This window comes from Leucopleurus acutus (assembly GCF_964270905.1).
Source record: "Leucopleurus acutus genome assembly, chromosome: 2".
In the NCBI taxonomy this organism is placed as follows: domain Eukaryota; kingdom Metazoa; phylum Chordata; class Mammalia; order Artiodactyla; family Delphinidae; genus Leucopleurus; species Leucopleurus acutus.
Genome location: NC_139143.1, coordinates 46,939,113 through 46,955,293, shown reverse-complemented (window position 1 = coordinate 46,955,293; position 16,181 = coordinate 46,939,113). Strand labels below are relative to the sequence as shown.

Below are 16,181 nucleotides of genomic sequence, written 5' to 3'. Positions count from 1 at the left end.
CCTTTGTCATAAATTAGTTAGCCATATATGTATGAGTTTATTTCTGGGCTTTCTATTCTGTTCCATTGATCTATGTGTCTCTTTTTATGCTAATACCATACTGTTTTGATTACTGTAGCTTTGTAATATAGTTTGAAGTCTGGAAACGTGATGCTTCCAGATTATAGTTCTTTCTCAAGATTGCTTTGGTTATTTGGGATCTTCAGTGGTTCCATATAAATTTTAAGACTTTTTGTTCTATTTCTGTGGAAAAATGCCATTGGAATTTTGGTTGGGATTACATTGATTCTGTAGATTGCTTTGGGTAATATGGGCATTTTTACAATATTATTTCTTCCAATGCATGAGCATGGTATATCTTTCCATTTTTTTGTCTTCTTCAATTTCTTTCATTAATATTTTATAGTTTTCAGTGTACAGATCTTTCATCTTCTTAAATTTATTCCTAGGTACTTTATATTTTTACAGTTGTAAATGAGATTGTTTTCTTAATTTTAGTTTATGATGGTTCATTATTAGTGTATAAAATGGGACAGATTTTTATATGTTGATTTTGTACCCTGAAACTTAACTGAATTCATTTATTCTAACAGTTTTTTTTGGTGGATTCTTTAGGGTTTTCTATATATAAAATCATGTTATCCACAAACAAATAGTGACAGTTTTGCCTCTTCCTTTCCAATTTGGGTGCCTTTTATTTCTTTTTCCTGCCTAATTGCTCTGGCTAGGACTTCCAATCCATGTTGAATAAAAATGGCAAAAATGGGCATCCTTGTCTTCTTTCCAATCTTAAGGGAAAAGCTTTCCAGCTTTTCACATTTGAGTAGGATCTTAGCTGTGGGTCTGTCATATATGGACTTTATTATGTTGAGGTACATTCCATGTATAACCACTTTGTTCAGAGTTTTATCATAAATGGATATTGAATTTTTCCAAATTCTTTTTCTGCATCTATTGAGACGAGCCTATGATTTTTATTCTTCATTCTGTTAATGTGGTGTATGACGTTGATTGTTGTGACTATTGAACCACCCTTGCACCCCTAGAATAAATCCCAGTTGATCTTGGTGTCTGATCCTTTTAATGTGTTGTTGAATTCAGTTTGCTAATATTTTGTTGAGGATTTTTGCACCGATGTTCATCAGGGATTTTGGCCTGTAATTTCCCTTTTGTGTGGTGTCCTCCTCTGGTTTTGGTATCAGTGTAATGCTGGCCTAGTAAAACCTTTCAGAAGAGTTTGAGAAGGATAGGTATTTAATCTTCTTTGAGTGTTTGTAGAATTCACCTGTAAAGCCATCTGGTCCTGGACTTTTGTTTGTTGGGAGTTTTTTTGTTTGTTTGTTTGTTTTAAATTACTGATTCAATCTCCTTACTAATAATTGGTCTATTCAGATTATATTTCTTCATGATTCAGTCTTGGAAGATTGTTGATAGATGATAACCACTGCTGGGACAGGGGAGGTAGGTGACTCTAGGCTTCCTCCCACAAGGCATTGCCAAAGTGAAGGAGCTCTGAGTTACACAGGTGGGCCATGTGCTTCAAGGATGGAGCTTTTGATGAGAAGTGGGAAGAGGTTAAAAGCTCTTCAGTCTCTAAGAGGTGCCATTTAGGGCTGGTCTCCCCAGGTTTTCTTCTACTCTAATGATTTCTTCTGAGAATGGGGCCACTGTGACCCTTCTCCCTGAAAGGCCAGTGGGGTGAGTGGGGGCCCCTGGGAGTGGAGGCATGGACAGGCAGGCTACTGAAACTGCCTCTGATCGGACTAAAGGTAGCCTCATGGCTTACAGATGGTTTCACCCGGCTTCCTAGGGTGGGAGACAACAGAGGAATCGGTAGCATGTGTTTCTTGGAGATGTCCACAGTGCTGCAAATGCCCCTTGGGAACATGGTGTAGGTGAGGCCACAGGTTGAGATTCAGAGTTTTCAGATCATGTCCATTTCTCTTATACCATGACCTGGCATGCCTGTCTAGAAGCAAGCCATGTTTCATTTCATCTGCCCTTTCCTCTGCTTCCCTGGGTCACTCCCTCCATACCTGTCGTTAGCTAGAGTCACAGCTTTCTACCTGGTCTCCCTCCCTTCAATTTGTCCAAACACCCCACCCCCCTTACCCAGTCATTTCTTTTTTTTTTTATTTTGCTGTACGCGGGCCTCTCACTGTTGTGGCCTCTCCCGTTGCGGAGCACAGGCTCCGGACGCACAGACTCAGCAGCCACGGCTCACGGGCCCAGCCGCTCCGCGGCATGTGGGATCTTCCCGGACCGGGGCACGAACCCGTGTCCCCTGCATTGGCAGGCGGACTCTCAACCACTGCGCCACCAGGGAAGCCCTACCCAGTCATTTCTTAAACCTTGCTGCCCTTTGTGCTTTGCACAAAGAGAAAGGTTCTTGTGGCCCCTGGGGCAAAGCTCGGAGATGGCCTCCCCTGCTGGGAGGTTACACGGGAATAATTGAGATGTAGCTCTAATGTAGCTTGTGTGTACAGCAGTCTACCTTGCACCAGCGCTGCCTGAGAGCCAAAGCAAGCATTAGCATCTTCAGCTTGCAAATGAGGAAAATAAGGCTCAGAGAGGAAAGTTTCTCGGCTAGTTGTGGCTGGGGTATGACTCAGACATGGTTAGCTGGCTCTACATACAGTGCTGGAAGAGGATTCTGTGAGAACACAGAACGCAGACTCAAGCTCTGGCCTCCTCTACTTCTGATGGTGTTTGCAGAGAAGGCTGCTTGAGCCCTTGGGTGGGCTCACCTTGCTACGTGGTCCAGGCTGCTCCCTCCTGTGCACCCCTCCTGAGTGAGCCCCGACTCTCGGTGGTCATTGTGGGACCAGGCGTGACTCTAGAGCTGGGGTATGGTGCCCACACTTTAGCAGGGACAGGGAGACCTCTGTCCTGGCCTAGGAAGGCAGTGGAGCTACTGGGGCAGAGACCCCGCTGTAACGCAGTGCTGCACGGGCAGAGAATGCAAGTGTGAGGATGGAGGAGACCCCCTCTAGTCACCCCTCTTACACATGCACCCCATATTCCATAGGGGAGGGGACTAGGCCTCAAAAGGAAAAGCTCAGGGAGCCAATAACCCTCTCCCTTATCATTAAGAGCCCTCCACCTCCGGGGAGCCCGTCTCCAGACCACTCTTTCTACTCCCCACCCCCACCCAGGCGCTCTTGCTTCTGCACGGCCCTGTGGGGAATGCAAGATTCCTCCCAGCTGAGCTCCCAGTTCCTCCCCACCGCATCCCCATCACTGAAACACCCCCCAGGGATAGGGGCAAACGGGACTAGCTCTCCAGACGAGTCCCATCGCTTCATTCAGGGCTGCTCTGCTGAGAGCTCGCGAGAAGGCACATGTACCCGAGTGCACATCAGGGAGAGAACTGGTCCTCACTCTGGGATTGTCCCACACCACCTCTCCCCTCTCCCCGTGAGGGGGGTGGGAGACTTCACCGTATAGCCCAGGTGTGATGAACGTCTGGAGTTCAGATGTGAGTGGGACGGTAGTGGATGCTTTCTCAAGGAGGGCAGAACGGCAAGTTTCCTTGGAAGCTGAGCGGCTGCGCCCTGATGGAGCAGTGGGAAGGCACCCCGCTTGGGGGTCAGGCATTTGATGGCTCTGAAAGTCAGCATCCTAGTATAAGAAATGGGAATTTTAACAGTGCAACAGAAAATTATTTATTGGGAGAGTCAAACCCTAGAATAATCCAGTGAAATTGTTCTAACCATCATGTTTCAAAACTAGACAATTGCTTGAATCGAATTCTTTGCTCTAGTGCTTTGTGCGTGGGACGGTATGATCTGCTGGCTGAAACGATGAGTGTCACGGTAGCCCAGTCACATGCCACAGGGTGGCACAGATCACAAGGGACGGTGACAGTGATGTCAGAGCCAACTCTTCAGTAACATACAAGTTCTCAGAATTCTCAGTTGTTTGTCCATTTTGGTAGAAAGCGACAATTTTTAAGAGTGGAATTACAACTATGCAACTATGCAAATATATGCTTTGTATCCGATTCTTTAATCCAGAAAAAATAAGAGAATGCAGCCAACCAGAAGATGTTGGGGGTGGGAGGTGGATGGATCTTTCCTTAATTATTGTCCTCTTTTGGCGGTGAGAAGGACAAACTGCAGAGGTAATCCAGAGTACATCAGGTGCAGGCTTGCCTGGGTGAATGACTTCCATATCCACTTCACCGGGTGGCTGTGAGGAGTGAGTCACAGACGTGTACAAAGTGCTTAGCCCAATATCTGGTCCTTTGTTCAATGCCTGGTTGGTGTTAGCCGCTACTTGTGTTGAAGGCTCAGCTGAGGAAGGGAGAAGCGCTGGAGAGTGACTCGGATGTAAGGTGGTGATGAAACGTCAAGTTTCAGTACTCGCCTGTCTCTCCCGATGCTGGGCTCCCCTTGCTGCTGTTTTCAGGACAGACCCTTTCCCGTTTTCCAGGCCGGAAGGCAAAAGGAATATTCAGAAGACTATGCCTAGGGTGGAGATAAACCTGGTCCCAACTTTCCAAAGCCATGATAAGCAGGATTGTGCAGGAGTAGAAGGTTGAAGGGGGTGGAGGGCAATGAGCTGAACCCTCAGACAGGGAAGTATTTGGTGGGTTCAATTTCTGCAAGTTGCAGTTCATCTTCACCTTTTTTTAAATTATTATAGTTGATTTACAATATTGTGTTAGTTTCAGGTGCACAGCAAAGTGATTCAGATGTATATATATATATATATATATATATATATATATATATATATATATATAATTTGCCATTATAGGTTACTACAGGATATTGAATATAGTTCCCTGTGCTACACAGTAAATCCTTGTTGCTTATCTATTTTATGTATAGTAGTTTGTATCTGTTAATCCCATACTCCTAATTTCTCCCTCCCACTCTCTTTCCCCTTTAGTAACCAACCGTAAGTTTGTTTTCTGTCTGTGAGTCTGTTTCTATTTTGTATATAGATTCATTTGTATTATTTTTTAGATTCCACATGTAAGTGATATCATATAATATTTGTCTTTACCTGACTTACTTCACTTAGTATGATATTCTCTAGATCCATCCGTGTTACTGCAAATGGGAATATTTCATTCTTTTTAATGGAGTAATATTCCATTGTGTGTGTGTGTGTGTGTATGCCACATCTTCTTAAACCAGTCATCTGTTGATGGGCACTTGGGTTGTTTCCATGTCTTGGCTAGTGTAAATAGTGCTGCTATGAACACTGGGGTGCATGTGTCTTTTTGAATTACGGTTTTCTCAGGGTATATGCCCAGGAGTGGGATTGCTGGATCATATGGTAGCTCTATTTTTAATTTTTTGAGGAACCTCCATACTGTTCTCCATAGTGGCTGTACCAATTTACATTCCCACCAAAAGTGTAGGAGGGTTCCCTTTTCTGCACACCCTCTCCAGCATTTATAACTTGGAGACTTTTTGATGAAGTCATTCTGACAGGTGTGAGGTGATACCTCATTGTGGTTTTGATTTGCACTTCTCTGATAATTAATGATGTTGAGCATCTTTTCCTGTGCCTGTTGGCCATCTGTCCTCTTTGGAGAAATGTCTGTTTAGGTCTTCTGCCCGTTTTTTTGATGGCTTGGAGGGTTTTTTTCTTTTATTATTATAATGAGTTGTATGAGCTGTTTGTATTCTTTGGATATTAAGCCCTTGTCGGTCACCTCGTTTGCAAATATTTTCTCCTGTTCTGTAGGTTGTCTTCTCGTTTCGTTGATCATCTCCTTTAATGGGAAAAGGTTTTAAGTTTGATTAGGTCCCATTTGTTTATTTTTGCCCTTATTTCTTTTGCCTTGGGAGACTGACCTAAGAAAATATTGCTACAATTTATGTCCCAAGAATATTTTATCTATGTTCTCACTAGGAGTTTTATGATGTCATGTCTTATATTTAGGTCTTTAAACCATTTTGAGTTTATTTTTATATATGGTGTGAGAGAACATTCTAATTTTATTGATTTACACGTAGCTGTCCAGCTTTCCCAACACCACTTGCTGAAGAGCCTGTCTTTTCTCCATTGTATACTCTTGCCTCCTCTGTTGTAGATTAATTGGCTGTAGGTGTGTGGGTTTGTTTCTGGGCTCTCTATTCTGTTCTGTTGATCTATGTGTATGTTTTTGTGCCCACACCACGATTACCGTAGCTTTGTAGCATTGTCTCAAGTCTGGAAGGGCTATGCCTCCAGCTTTGTTCTTTTTCCTCAGGATTGCTTTGACAATTCTGGGTCTTTTGTGGTTCCATATAAATTTTAGGATTATTTGTCCTAGTTCTTTGCATCTTCCACTTTCTTAAGTTCTCCGATGGAATCATGAGACAGCATAGTGTTAACCTGATTTCAAAGGTCATGATTAGTGCTTCCCTAGACAGGGGGGAGGTGTTGTTGAGGGAGAGTTGGAGGCTGAACGCTGGTCTACCTGTCTTAGCACTGGAGCAACTCTGATGGGGGAGGCGTGTCACCAGCTCCACATTTGGCCCCATTTCTTCCTGCTTGATTGGTGACTTGGCTCACACTGAGGAAAGACGGGTGGGAAGAGAGACTGCTCTGGCTGGGAGAGGTTGAAAGGTCTACGAGACGTCGATATAGCCATGCTGTGTGGGGGAAAATTCAGGTTTAGAGTTGGGGCTGGTGTGAAAAGCAACATTACTTTGTGAATGTGAAGGGAGGGAGAGGTTTCTCACAAGCGTCACTTCACTGCATCACTGCAGCAAGGTTGGAAGTAGGAATTTTTGTTGAGAAGACAACTGAGGCTTAGAAAGATCAAGAAATTTCTTCAGGGTCACAGCAGGGTGGGCATCTGTACCAGTCTCGTCAGCACCTCTGTTGGCTCTTAGCTGCATGAAGGTGAGGTGAGCATTGAAGCAGAAAGACCTCATGGAGCACAGAGAGCAAAGGGCAGGGCTTTGGGGGAGGACTGCATTTAGGGGATGGAGGAAGAAGAAGCCGTAAAGGAACCGAGTCCTAGGGCTGCCATTACAGATTGTCTCCATCTGGGTGGCTTAAAACAAGAGAAATTTATTCTCTCACAGTTGTGGAGGACAGAAGTCTGAAACCAAGTTGTCTGTAGGGTTGGCTCCTTCTGGAGGCTCTGAGAAAGAATCGTTCCATGCCTCTCTTCTAGCTTTTGGTTGCTGTCAGCAATCCTTGGCATTTCTTGGCTTGTAGCTACAAAACTCCAGTATCTACCTCTGTCTTCACGTGACCTTTTGCTCTGTGTTTCATGTCTTCTCTTTTCTGTCTCTAAGAAGGACACTTATCTTTGGATTTAGGGCCCACCCTGATGCAGAATGATCTCACCTTAAGATTCTTAACTTGTTACATGTGCAAAGACCCTCATGCCAAGTAACATCACATTTTGAGGTTCGGGTGGACGTATCTTTTGGTGTCTGTAATTCAGTCTCCTACGCTGAGGGAGCACAAAGCAAGGAAGAGAGTGGCAAATGTGGCCCTAGTGAAAGGCCAGAGGCCAGTGGCTCCCACACAGCAGTGCCATCTCTTCTCTGGGCAGCAAACAAGGGATGTATCTGCTTCACTTGGTGGCTTTGAGAAGGAGAGATCCCCATTCCTCTTGGGTTTGAATCTTCCTGAAGACAGGAACAGGTGCATCTGTAGGAGTCTTTCAGACACAGGCCAGTCTGTCAACAGAACACCTTGCTGACCCTCTAGTTTTCAGTGGGGGCCCTTACAAGAGTGAATGAGATGATGCCACTCCTCATGGGATGTCACTAAGGGATCATGGTCATGGTCCCTAAGGGACAAGGTCATTCTTGATTAATGCCAGAAGAAAGTGCAGATGTTGCATGGTAGTGGGAGGGACTGGCCTGTGAGCCACACTCTGAGAGCCACTGGACCAGGCCACTTGAGAGCAGAGGACCTCTAACCTCTAGATTCTTCATGGATAAAGTCCACTGGGACCTCTGCATTCCTGTTCCTCCTACCCGGTGCTGTGCCCTGAGGGTAACTGGTGACCTCACCACTGTGCAAGGAGGCAAGGCCTTCCCAGTAACCAAAACACTCAGCTCATGTGTCTTACAGCTCCTCTTTCTTGCCTTGACCAACCAAAGCCTGACTCTCATGCTAAGTCACACCCCTATCCTGATAAATTAAAGGACCACACTAATAGGTCCTAATGTACCTAGTGAATCCTCTCCTTAAAAGCTCTGAGAGCCTCAGCTTCATGGCCTCTCCCCTCACCTTGGCCCGATCTCTCTGCTTCACAGTTCTGTCCCTGGATTCTTTAGAGAACTTGCTGATGGACTGGGAGTAAGAGAAACTAGTGGAGAGAGGTGGTGGTGGGGCAGGGATGGGGGTTATCAACGTATGTGAGAGAAAATCACCCTTTTCCCTAAAACCAAGGCATTTGCCTAGCAGAATGGCTTAGAACGTGGGCATGGATGGGGGCTCAGATGGCTGAGGTTTGAATCTTAGCTCCACTATCTGAGTATCCTTAGGTGGTCACCTACCCTTTCTAAGCTTGGTTTCTTCATTTAAAAAATGAGGATAAAGACTTTCCCCACCTGCTGCGGCTGCTATGAGGATGTCATGAGATAGCACACATTTAACGCCAAAAATTTAACAGAGTCAGCCCCTCCCACTGGGACTACTACCACAAAGATATCTTTCTCTGGTGGGTGGCCTTTCTGCCTTTGTGTCATTACATGTGCTTTTCCCTGTGTGAGCCCCTTTACCCAAATCGTTCACCTTTTATTCCCAATTCCAGCTCATCCTTCTAGAATCATCTCACGGGTCGTCCCCACAAAGAATGATACATAATACATTTACTCAGCAACTATTAAATGTCAGGTACTCTTCTTAAGAGTTTACTTATATTATCCAACCTTATCCTCATGATAGCCCTATGAAATCAATAGCTTTATCTGCTTTTACAAAGAAACTGAGGCTTGGGGACCATGATCCCAAGTCTGTCTGGGATCCAAAGCTTGTGCTCATGTTGCACGTGACTCCACTGACTCCGCCCTCCCCCACCCCCCCCCCACTCTGGGCACATTTAGCACCTTGTGCTTCAGCATGTGCCCACACGGAGGACAGCAGAGTGGCAGTGATCTCACCAGTCATCAGCCCTGGGGTTCTGAGTCCCTGGTCAGCAGATCTGGCCTGGGCTGCCTGGGTCAGAATCACCTGGGATCTTGTTGCAAATGCCAGTCTCTGACGCTGCCACGGGAAATTCTCCCTCAGTACATAACAACACCTCCTCCAGGTGGTTCTGAAGTGCAGCTAGATTTGAGAACTGTTGTTCTGGTCCAGCCAAGCAAGGACATGACTTGCCCGAGGTCACATAGCAGCCAGTCAGCAGCAGAGTTGGGACCACTCTAAGCCTGTGTTCTTTCTACTGTTCTCTGTGTGTTTCAGATTGGGGCCATGCGTCTGAATTCAATTAAAACCAAAATAAATCCCTTTTGGTTTATCTGTGGTTTTCTCTGATTCATACGTCAGTCTCTATTTATGCAAACCACTGAGAACTGACATTATGTAAATCTTTTTACTCCCCAATCTAAGCTCTTTTAAGCAACTGGACTCCCGTTCTCTGTGCTGTCAGAACTCTAGGTGGTCCATTTCCCTCCCAGGGCTGTCTTTCCCCTACATGTGCTGCAGGGACCCTGTTGCTCAGTGACCCTGAGGGGACTCCTCCCCTTGGCCTGGTCTTAAGGGGGCTTAAGAGGGACTGGGCCCTCCTTAAATGCAACCCAGAAGAGGCAATCGATGGTCCTGACTCACCTCAGCTGCCAGTGGGATTACTTTTTCAGACAAACTTGAAAATAACTGCTCAAGAAGCCCTGCAGATTGAAGAGCCGGGTGTCAATTCAGTTCAGCTCAACAACTGTTTGTTAACGGCCTCCCAGGCTCTAGGCCATTGCTTGCTGAGCCTTCGGAGGAATGTGGAGATAGATGAGTGAGGCACAGCAGCCACCTCTGCCCTGGGGCATTCTCTGTCTCCCCATACACAGTCAGTCACGAGCTGCTCAGCATTCAGCATGGGTCTCCCATGCCCAACACATCAGGCACCCCTGTGGGCTGGCAGGACTCTGTCTGGCTAGGGAGGATCCAGACCTATCCCATCAGTGGTGCCTGGACCAGTGTTAGCCTGTGTCTAGGGCTGGACCTCCCCAGTGGGTGATTAGTGGGGGTCCCTGGTAATAACCTCTCCAGATAGACCCTGGCACCTCTCTGTTGATGTGGCCCCTGTCTACGGACTGCTGATGTGAAGAAAGGTGACGTCAAGGCAAGAGCACTAGCCAATACCCTGAAGTTCTGTTTCTGCTTAGCTGTGTGACCTTGAGCAGGCCACCCTACCAACTAAACCCCAGTCTCCTCCACTGTCAGATTGTGGAGGAAGTCCTTGCACACCTCCCAGGAGCTTTAGCTTAAATGAGATGATGCACTTGAGTATGTGGAATATGCTATAAAACACAAGACAAAGTACTGTATTATTAAAATCATTCATTGTTCATTCTCAAAGGGACTTTAGAGATGACCTCATCCAGTGGGTTTCATAATGATAGTTCAGGCCACAGAATCCTTTCCTGGGATGAAATCTTACATTGAAGCCCAATATGTAACAGGAAAATGGAAAGAAAGAAAACCCGGCACAACTCTGCTGGGAACTGAGGGAGGAGGTTGTCCCACTGGGTGCGAAGGGGCGGCTTGCTCAGGGCCCAGCAGGGCTGAAATGAGCACTCCCGTCTTCCAATTCCTAGTCCAGGCTCTTCCCATTGACATCGGACTGTCTTCCACAGGAAGATCCAAGTTTACATAAAAGAAAAATTCAAGAGCAGTTGTCCTTAGATCTAAAATACTTGGTCAAATGCCTGGTCACAGCTGCCTCTGGAGATGAAGACTCCATGACTAACTTCTCCAAAAAATCAGCTGAAGCTAGTAAGCAGAGGCCTAGACCTCAGACTGGAAAAGCTGTTAGACCACATCAGCTCTGGTCCCCTTGGGGGAATGCTAATTTTACTTGCTGATTCTCAAAGGCAGGTTCAGGCATTTCTGCAGGGCAGAAAGATGTTCCCTAGTTTACCTGCCCATTGGATGAGCCAGTGATGTTCAGGTGGGGCTACCCCAGGCACACAAGATGACCCTTTAGGAAAAGCCAAGAAGCTTCAGAAGACTCAGCACAGACCCAGACACGCACGTCCCCTCCCCAGGAGAGCCCCAGCCCGTGAGTGCTGAACTGACCCCACTGATGATGTGGCCACAACATCCGAATATGCTGGCCAGGCCCCTGGCCCCTGGTCCAGGATTCTGACCCCCATGAGGCATTTGGTTGAAGAGCCCAGTATTTCCACGCCCTCAAGGAGGAGCTACCATTTCCCGTCACACATATGCACCATGGATGCGTATTAAGCATCTGTGAGCCTACTGGTATACTTCATACTTCACCATACAACCACTTGGTATAGGAAGTTTGGGGTTGACTCCTCAATATCTGAAGAAGTACTTCTCTTTAGTCTTAAGACATCTCATTCCTGGTCTCAAGGGCCGCCTGACCTTTGATGTTGAGAGAGCTGTTAAGAGGACCCTGTGTGTTCTGAGCCAATCCCTTCCTTTTATAACATTATGACCTCTGTGATTGCATCTTTCCAGGTTAAGACATGCTAACATTGATTCATTGGCTCATATTTATCTGTTCTTCACCCATTCATTTCTTCATCCATTCTACAAATATTTATCGAGGGCCCCCTAGGTGCCAGGTACTTTCTAAGTGCTGGGAGTAGCGAACAAAACAGACAATCCCTGCTCTCGTAGGGTAGGTAATAAATTTTTAAAAAGTAAAAGACACAATGTGACATGCAAAGTACAGTGCTAGACCTGCAGGGAGCCTTCAGAGGGGATAAGGCGTGGACGTAAGTAACTGGTATCTTGTTTGGGAATTGTTGCTTGCAAGGAATAGAACCCCACCCAAACGAGCTCAAGTAAAAAGGGGGATATTGATAAGAATCAGATGTCCTTCAGAATAAAGGCAGGACCAGAGCAATCGGCTCTAAACGCCATCATCTCTTTGGGGTATATTCACATTGTCATATGTTCTCCCTTCCTCCCTCTTTTTCTCATTCCTCCTCTCTGTCCCACCTTCCTTTCTTATCCCCTTTGCCCCTCCTCCCTTCTCTAAGAAGGGGTGTGAGTAGGGGAGGCAACAGATGGCATCACTACTACAGGTGGACGCAAGATAGTAATTAGGGCAGAAGAGTGGTGTGAGCACAGCAAGGGCCGTTAGGGTTGGGAGGTGGGAGGAGGACTTAGAGCTCCATGAAATCAAAGAAGGCTTTCTGGAGGAGGTGCTGTTTGTGTTGGGCCTTGGTGTGAGGAGGATTTGGACTCCTCTTGGAGATCAGGGTCCATTGCCAGAACAGAGAAAGGAGGTGGAAATCTGCCAACTCAGAGCACCGGGAGGACAGACAGAAAAGGTCCTGATCACTCTACTTGTCATCATCCCTCCATCCCTATGATGCCTTCAGTTAGGTTCCTCTTCAGAGTGGATGGGATTCTCCTGAGCGCCATGGCTTGGATCTGCAGGATCCAGACTACAGGAGCACATGGGCTATGGCTGAAAAGGACCTGGGGAGACAGGGTTATGAAATCACATAACCCTGGGCAGGGCAGAAGACGGATAAGGGCAGGGCTGGGAGAAATGCTGTCCCGTGGAGGTCAGAAAGCCACTCACTGGGACCCAAGTAATGTGGCTTGAAGATTTAGCCAGGTGGCAAGAGGGGCAGCTGCTCCGTCCTACCCACCTGTTAGTGTCAGGTCATCCAGTGACAGAAGCTTTGATGGAGAAGTCACGTGACAGGTGAGCCTCCAGTCTGCCAACGATCTGCTGACTGATCACTGGCATCAAGCACGCAGTTCAGTGTGTGTTGGGTTCCTCTGTATTTATTGGCACTTTATATAAAATGACAACGTTGTCGGTCATATCCGAGAACCTAATGAGTGGCTCCATCCGAGAGCCCCGGGTGGGGTGGGGCGGGGCCTTCCTGGAGGAGGTAGAATGAGTCACATATTATATGTGTCTACAAGTTAAAAAACAAAAAGGCCTTGAAATGGTGGGGGCAGGAGGATTCGTTTTGAGCGTTCACAGTTAGCCAGTACTTTCACATAAGTACTCTTCTGTTGGCTTTCCATCAAGTCAGAAAAGGAGGGATTTTTCCCACTTTTGAAGGAGGAAACAGAGACTCGGAAGTTAAGGTACCTGTTGAGATCACACAACTAATTGGCAGAGCTGGGACTTAATTCTGTCTGACCCCAAAGCCCAGGCTCTGGGCTTGCCAACACACGTGCCTCTCCAAGAGCTGGGGGTCCTGCAGCAAGTCTCTGGGGCAGGTTCTGGGCTGGTCAGAGGCTGCCCGCACGGGGCTGTCCAGATTGTGATGGAAAAGCTGCCCCTGTCCCTCCCACAGACCTCTCCTCTACTTCTCAAGGATCTCAATCCCTCTGGTCCCCAAACCAGCATTTACAGTTTAAAAAATGACCTATTGCAGGTTGCTTCTTTCTTACAAGTTCAGGTATGGGATGAGTCAGACATGCCCCTGAGTGTACCTGCTACATGCAACGTACGTCAGAAATTACAGGGCTTTCCCATAATCGGATGTCGGCGCAAGGGAAACCCTGTAATATGTGGCTTACGCTGCACTCAGATCCAGAGTCTTGAGACGGTATTGTTGGCTGCTGTCCATCCACTGCATGAAGCATTGTCATCGTCAGGAAGAACTTGTTGGACGTTGAACGGGTCTGGGGCTTAACTGCTTGAGTACAAGTGTCTTAGAGGAGACCTGTCTGTTATGTGACATTTGGCCACTCTGAGCCTTGATCTCCTCTTCTCTAAAATGGGGATAACGATATGTGTCCCTGTGGCCTTACAGTGTCCTCGTAAGAAATATACGTACGAAGTAACATTAGGGTCACGGGGCCTTTCTTCTCCCGTAAGCTCCCTGACGACAGGGAGGGCCTCTATGTGAGAACAGCGTGTACTTTTCACAGCCAACTGCATTCACGTAGGGTCCAGATCTGCAGATGTCAAGGGCAGCCTTAGCCGTCACCCTGCCTGGGAACCCGGCTGAACTTTCTTGCCCTGGACCGTGGTGTAGAACTTCAGTGCATCAGAATCACCGGGGGAGCCTTTTAAGTTACAGATTCAAGGGCTTCCCATCTGGTGACTTTTAGTGCAGTAGGTCTGAGGTGGGGTCAGAGAAATGAGTTTTGAAAAGCTTACCAGGTGATACTGAATTGCAGGCCAGAACGGGTTAAAGGGGACCCAGGCTCAGAGGCCAGGACAGGCTCCTTGGAGGAGGCCACCTGGCATCTCCATCCTCTAGGCCTGTAGAGATGGAGAGGTTGGGGGTTTGTTTCTGTTGAAGAGGATGACAGCAGGAGTCAGTTCCTTGCTGTTGGAGAGGTGGGAACGAGGGTCAGCAAAGGAAAGTGATGGCAGTCAGTGAGCCAAGGACCTGGAGGTCTTGCAGGGATGTGACTGGACTGTGAGCCCGCTCCCTTAAGGCTGGAGCAGGACACCAGGCCTGTGATGGGCCGAGGGGCTGAGCTTCGCTGATGCCACAGCTGGGTTAACAGGACGTGTCATTCTGTCTCCCTCCAGATCGTGTTCCGGAAGATCAGCGATGTGAAACGGGAGGAGGAAGAGCGCATGAAACGGAAGAACGAGGCCCCCCTGATCTTGCCGCCGGACCACCCTGTCCGGCGGCTCTTCCAGAGGTTCCGACAGCAGAAGGAGGCCAGGCTGGCCGCGGAGAGGGGCGGCCGGGACCTGGACGACCTGGATGTGGAGAAGGGCAGCATCCTCACCGAGCACACCCACCACGGCCTGGTGAAGGCCAGCGTCGTCACCGTCCGCGAGAGCCCTGCCACGCCCGTGGCCTTCCCTGCGGCTGCCGCATCCACGGGGCTGGACCACGCCAGGCTGCAGGCGCCGCCGGGGGCCGACTGCCTGGGCCCCAAGGCCGGCGGGGGTGACTGGGCCAAGCGCAAGGGCTGGGCCCGCTTCAAGGACTCCTGCGGGAAGGCTGAGGACTGGAGCAAGGTGTCCAAGGCCGAGTCCATGGAGACGCTCCCCGAGAGGACGAAGGCGAGCGGTGAGGCCACGCTCAGGAAGACAGACTCGTGTGACAGCGGCATCACCAAGAGCGACCTGCGTCTGGACAGCGTGGGCGAGGCCAGGAGCCCCCAGGACCGGAGCCCCATCTTGGCCGAGGTCAAGCATTCGTTCTACCCCATCCCTGAGCAGACACTGCAGGCCACCGTCCTGGAGGTGAAACACGAGCTGAAGGAGGACATCAAGGCCTTGAACACCAAAATGACGAACATTGAGAACCAGCTCTCTGAGATACTCAGGATATTAACTTCCAGAAGATCCTCTCAGTCTCCTCAGGAGCTGTTTGAAATATCGAGGCCCCAGTCCCCAGAATCAGAGAGGGACATTTTTGGAGCGAGCTGAGAGGTCTGCTGGAAAAAAACAAGTCGAAGACAAAACACCCTATTCCCTCCTGCCCTATAGACATCACCTCTACCACACACACCTACATGAGCAACAACTTTCAAAGTAGCCTCTTCCCGACAGAAAATCCAAGTGGGACCAGTCGCTTAGGCACGCTCTCTCCTCTTCTCTATCTGGCGGAAGGTCCGGGAAGAGGAGTGTGCCACCACCCTGCAAGACGGCAGCTGCATCTGAACTGTCTTTGCACAACTTTGGAAGAGGAGGCACGCCATCTAAAGGGTATTTTCCTTCATTTTAAATTTTTTACTGCCATGGTATTTGTAAAAGATGAAAACTACCAGGAAAGAACAGCAGCCATTGGGGATTGGTGGGAGAGCACCGAGAACCCCTCGTGTATATTACCACGCTGGGCTCCTTCGCCAGGACCGCCGGAGACTGTGGTGGGCACGGGGAGGTCCCAGCATTCCCTGCCCTTGGACAGCCTGTGTCTGAGGTCACCGTCTATTTCCCTACTGTAGTCATTTGTAACAAGCTCGGGACAGGGGGAGCTTGAGGGACAGGGAGGGGAGGGTAGAGCCTTTCGACTTTCTGTCTCTTAACGGTTAAGGCCGAAAAGCAGCTGAGGTGCTTTGGGTGCCTCCTGTAGACACTTCGAGCCGGGAAGCTTCAGGTCTCCTTTCCCAAAAGAGATGAGCCAAGTGTAAGAGCTGGA

The 16,181-nt window shown here is 48.2% G+C and overlaps 1 protein-coding gene across 2 annotated transcripts in view; it reads left to right on the top strand.

Annotated features, from left to right (window-relative positions):
* The window catches only part of KCNH1 (potassium voltage-gated channel subfamily H member 1), a gene marked incomplete at both ends in the record, with an annotated part of 420,139 nt that extends 404,670 nt beyond the window's left edge, over window positions 1-15,469 (top strand). For both annotated transcript variants that reach the window (XM_082832647.1, XM_082832646.1), the window contains one exon: window positions 14,615-15,469. In XM_082832647.1, coding sequence (XP_082688773.1) covers window positions 14,615-15,469 — 855 coding nt within the window. The remainder of the gene's footprint in view (window positions 1-14,614) is intronic.
* Window positions 15,470-16,181: the final 712 nt, after the last annotated feature.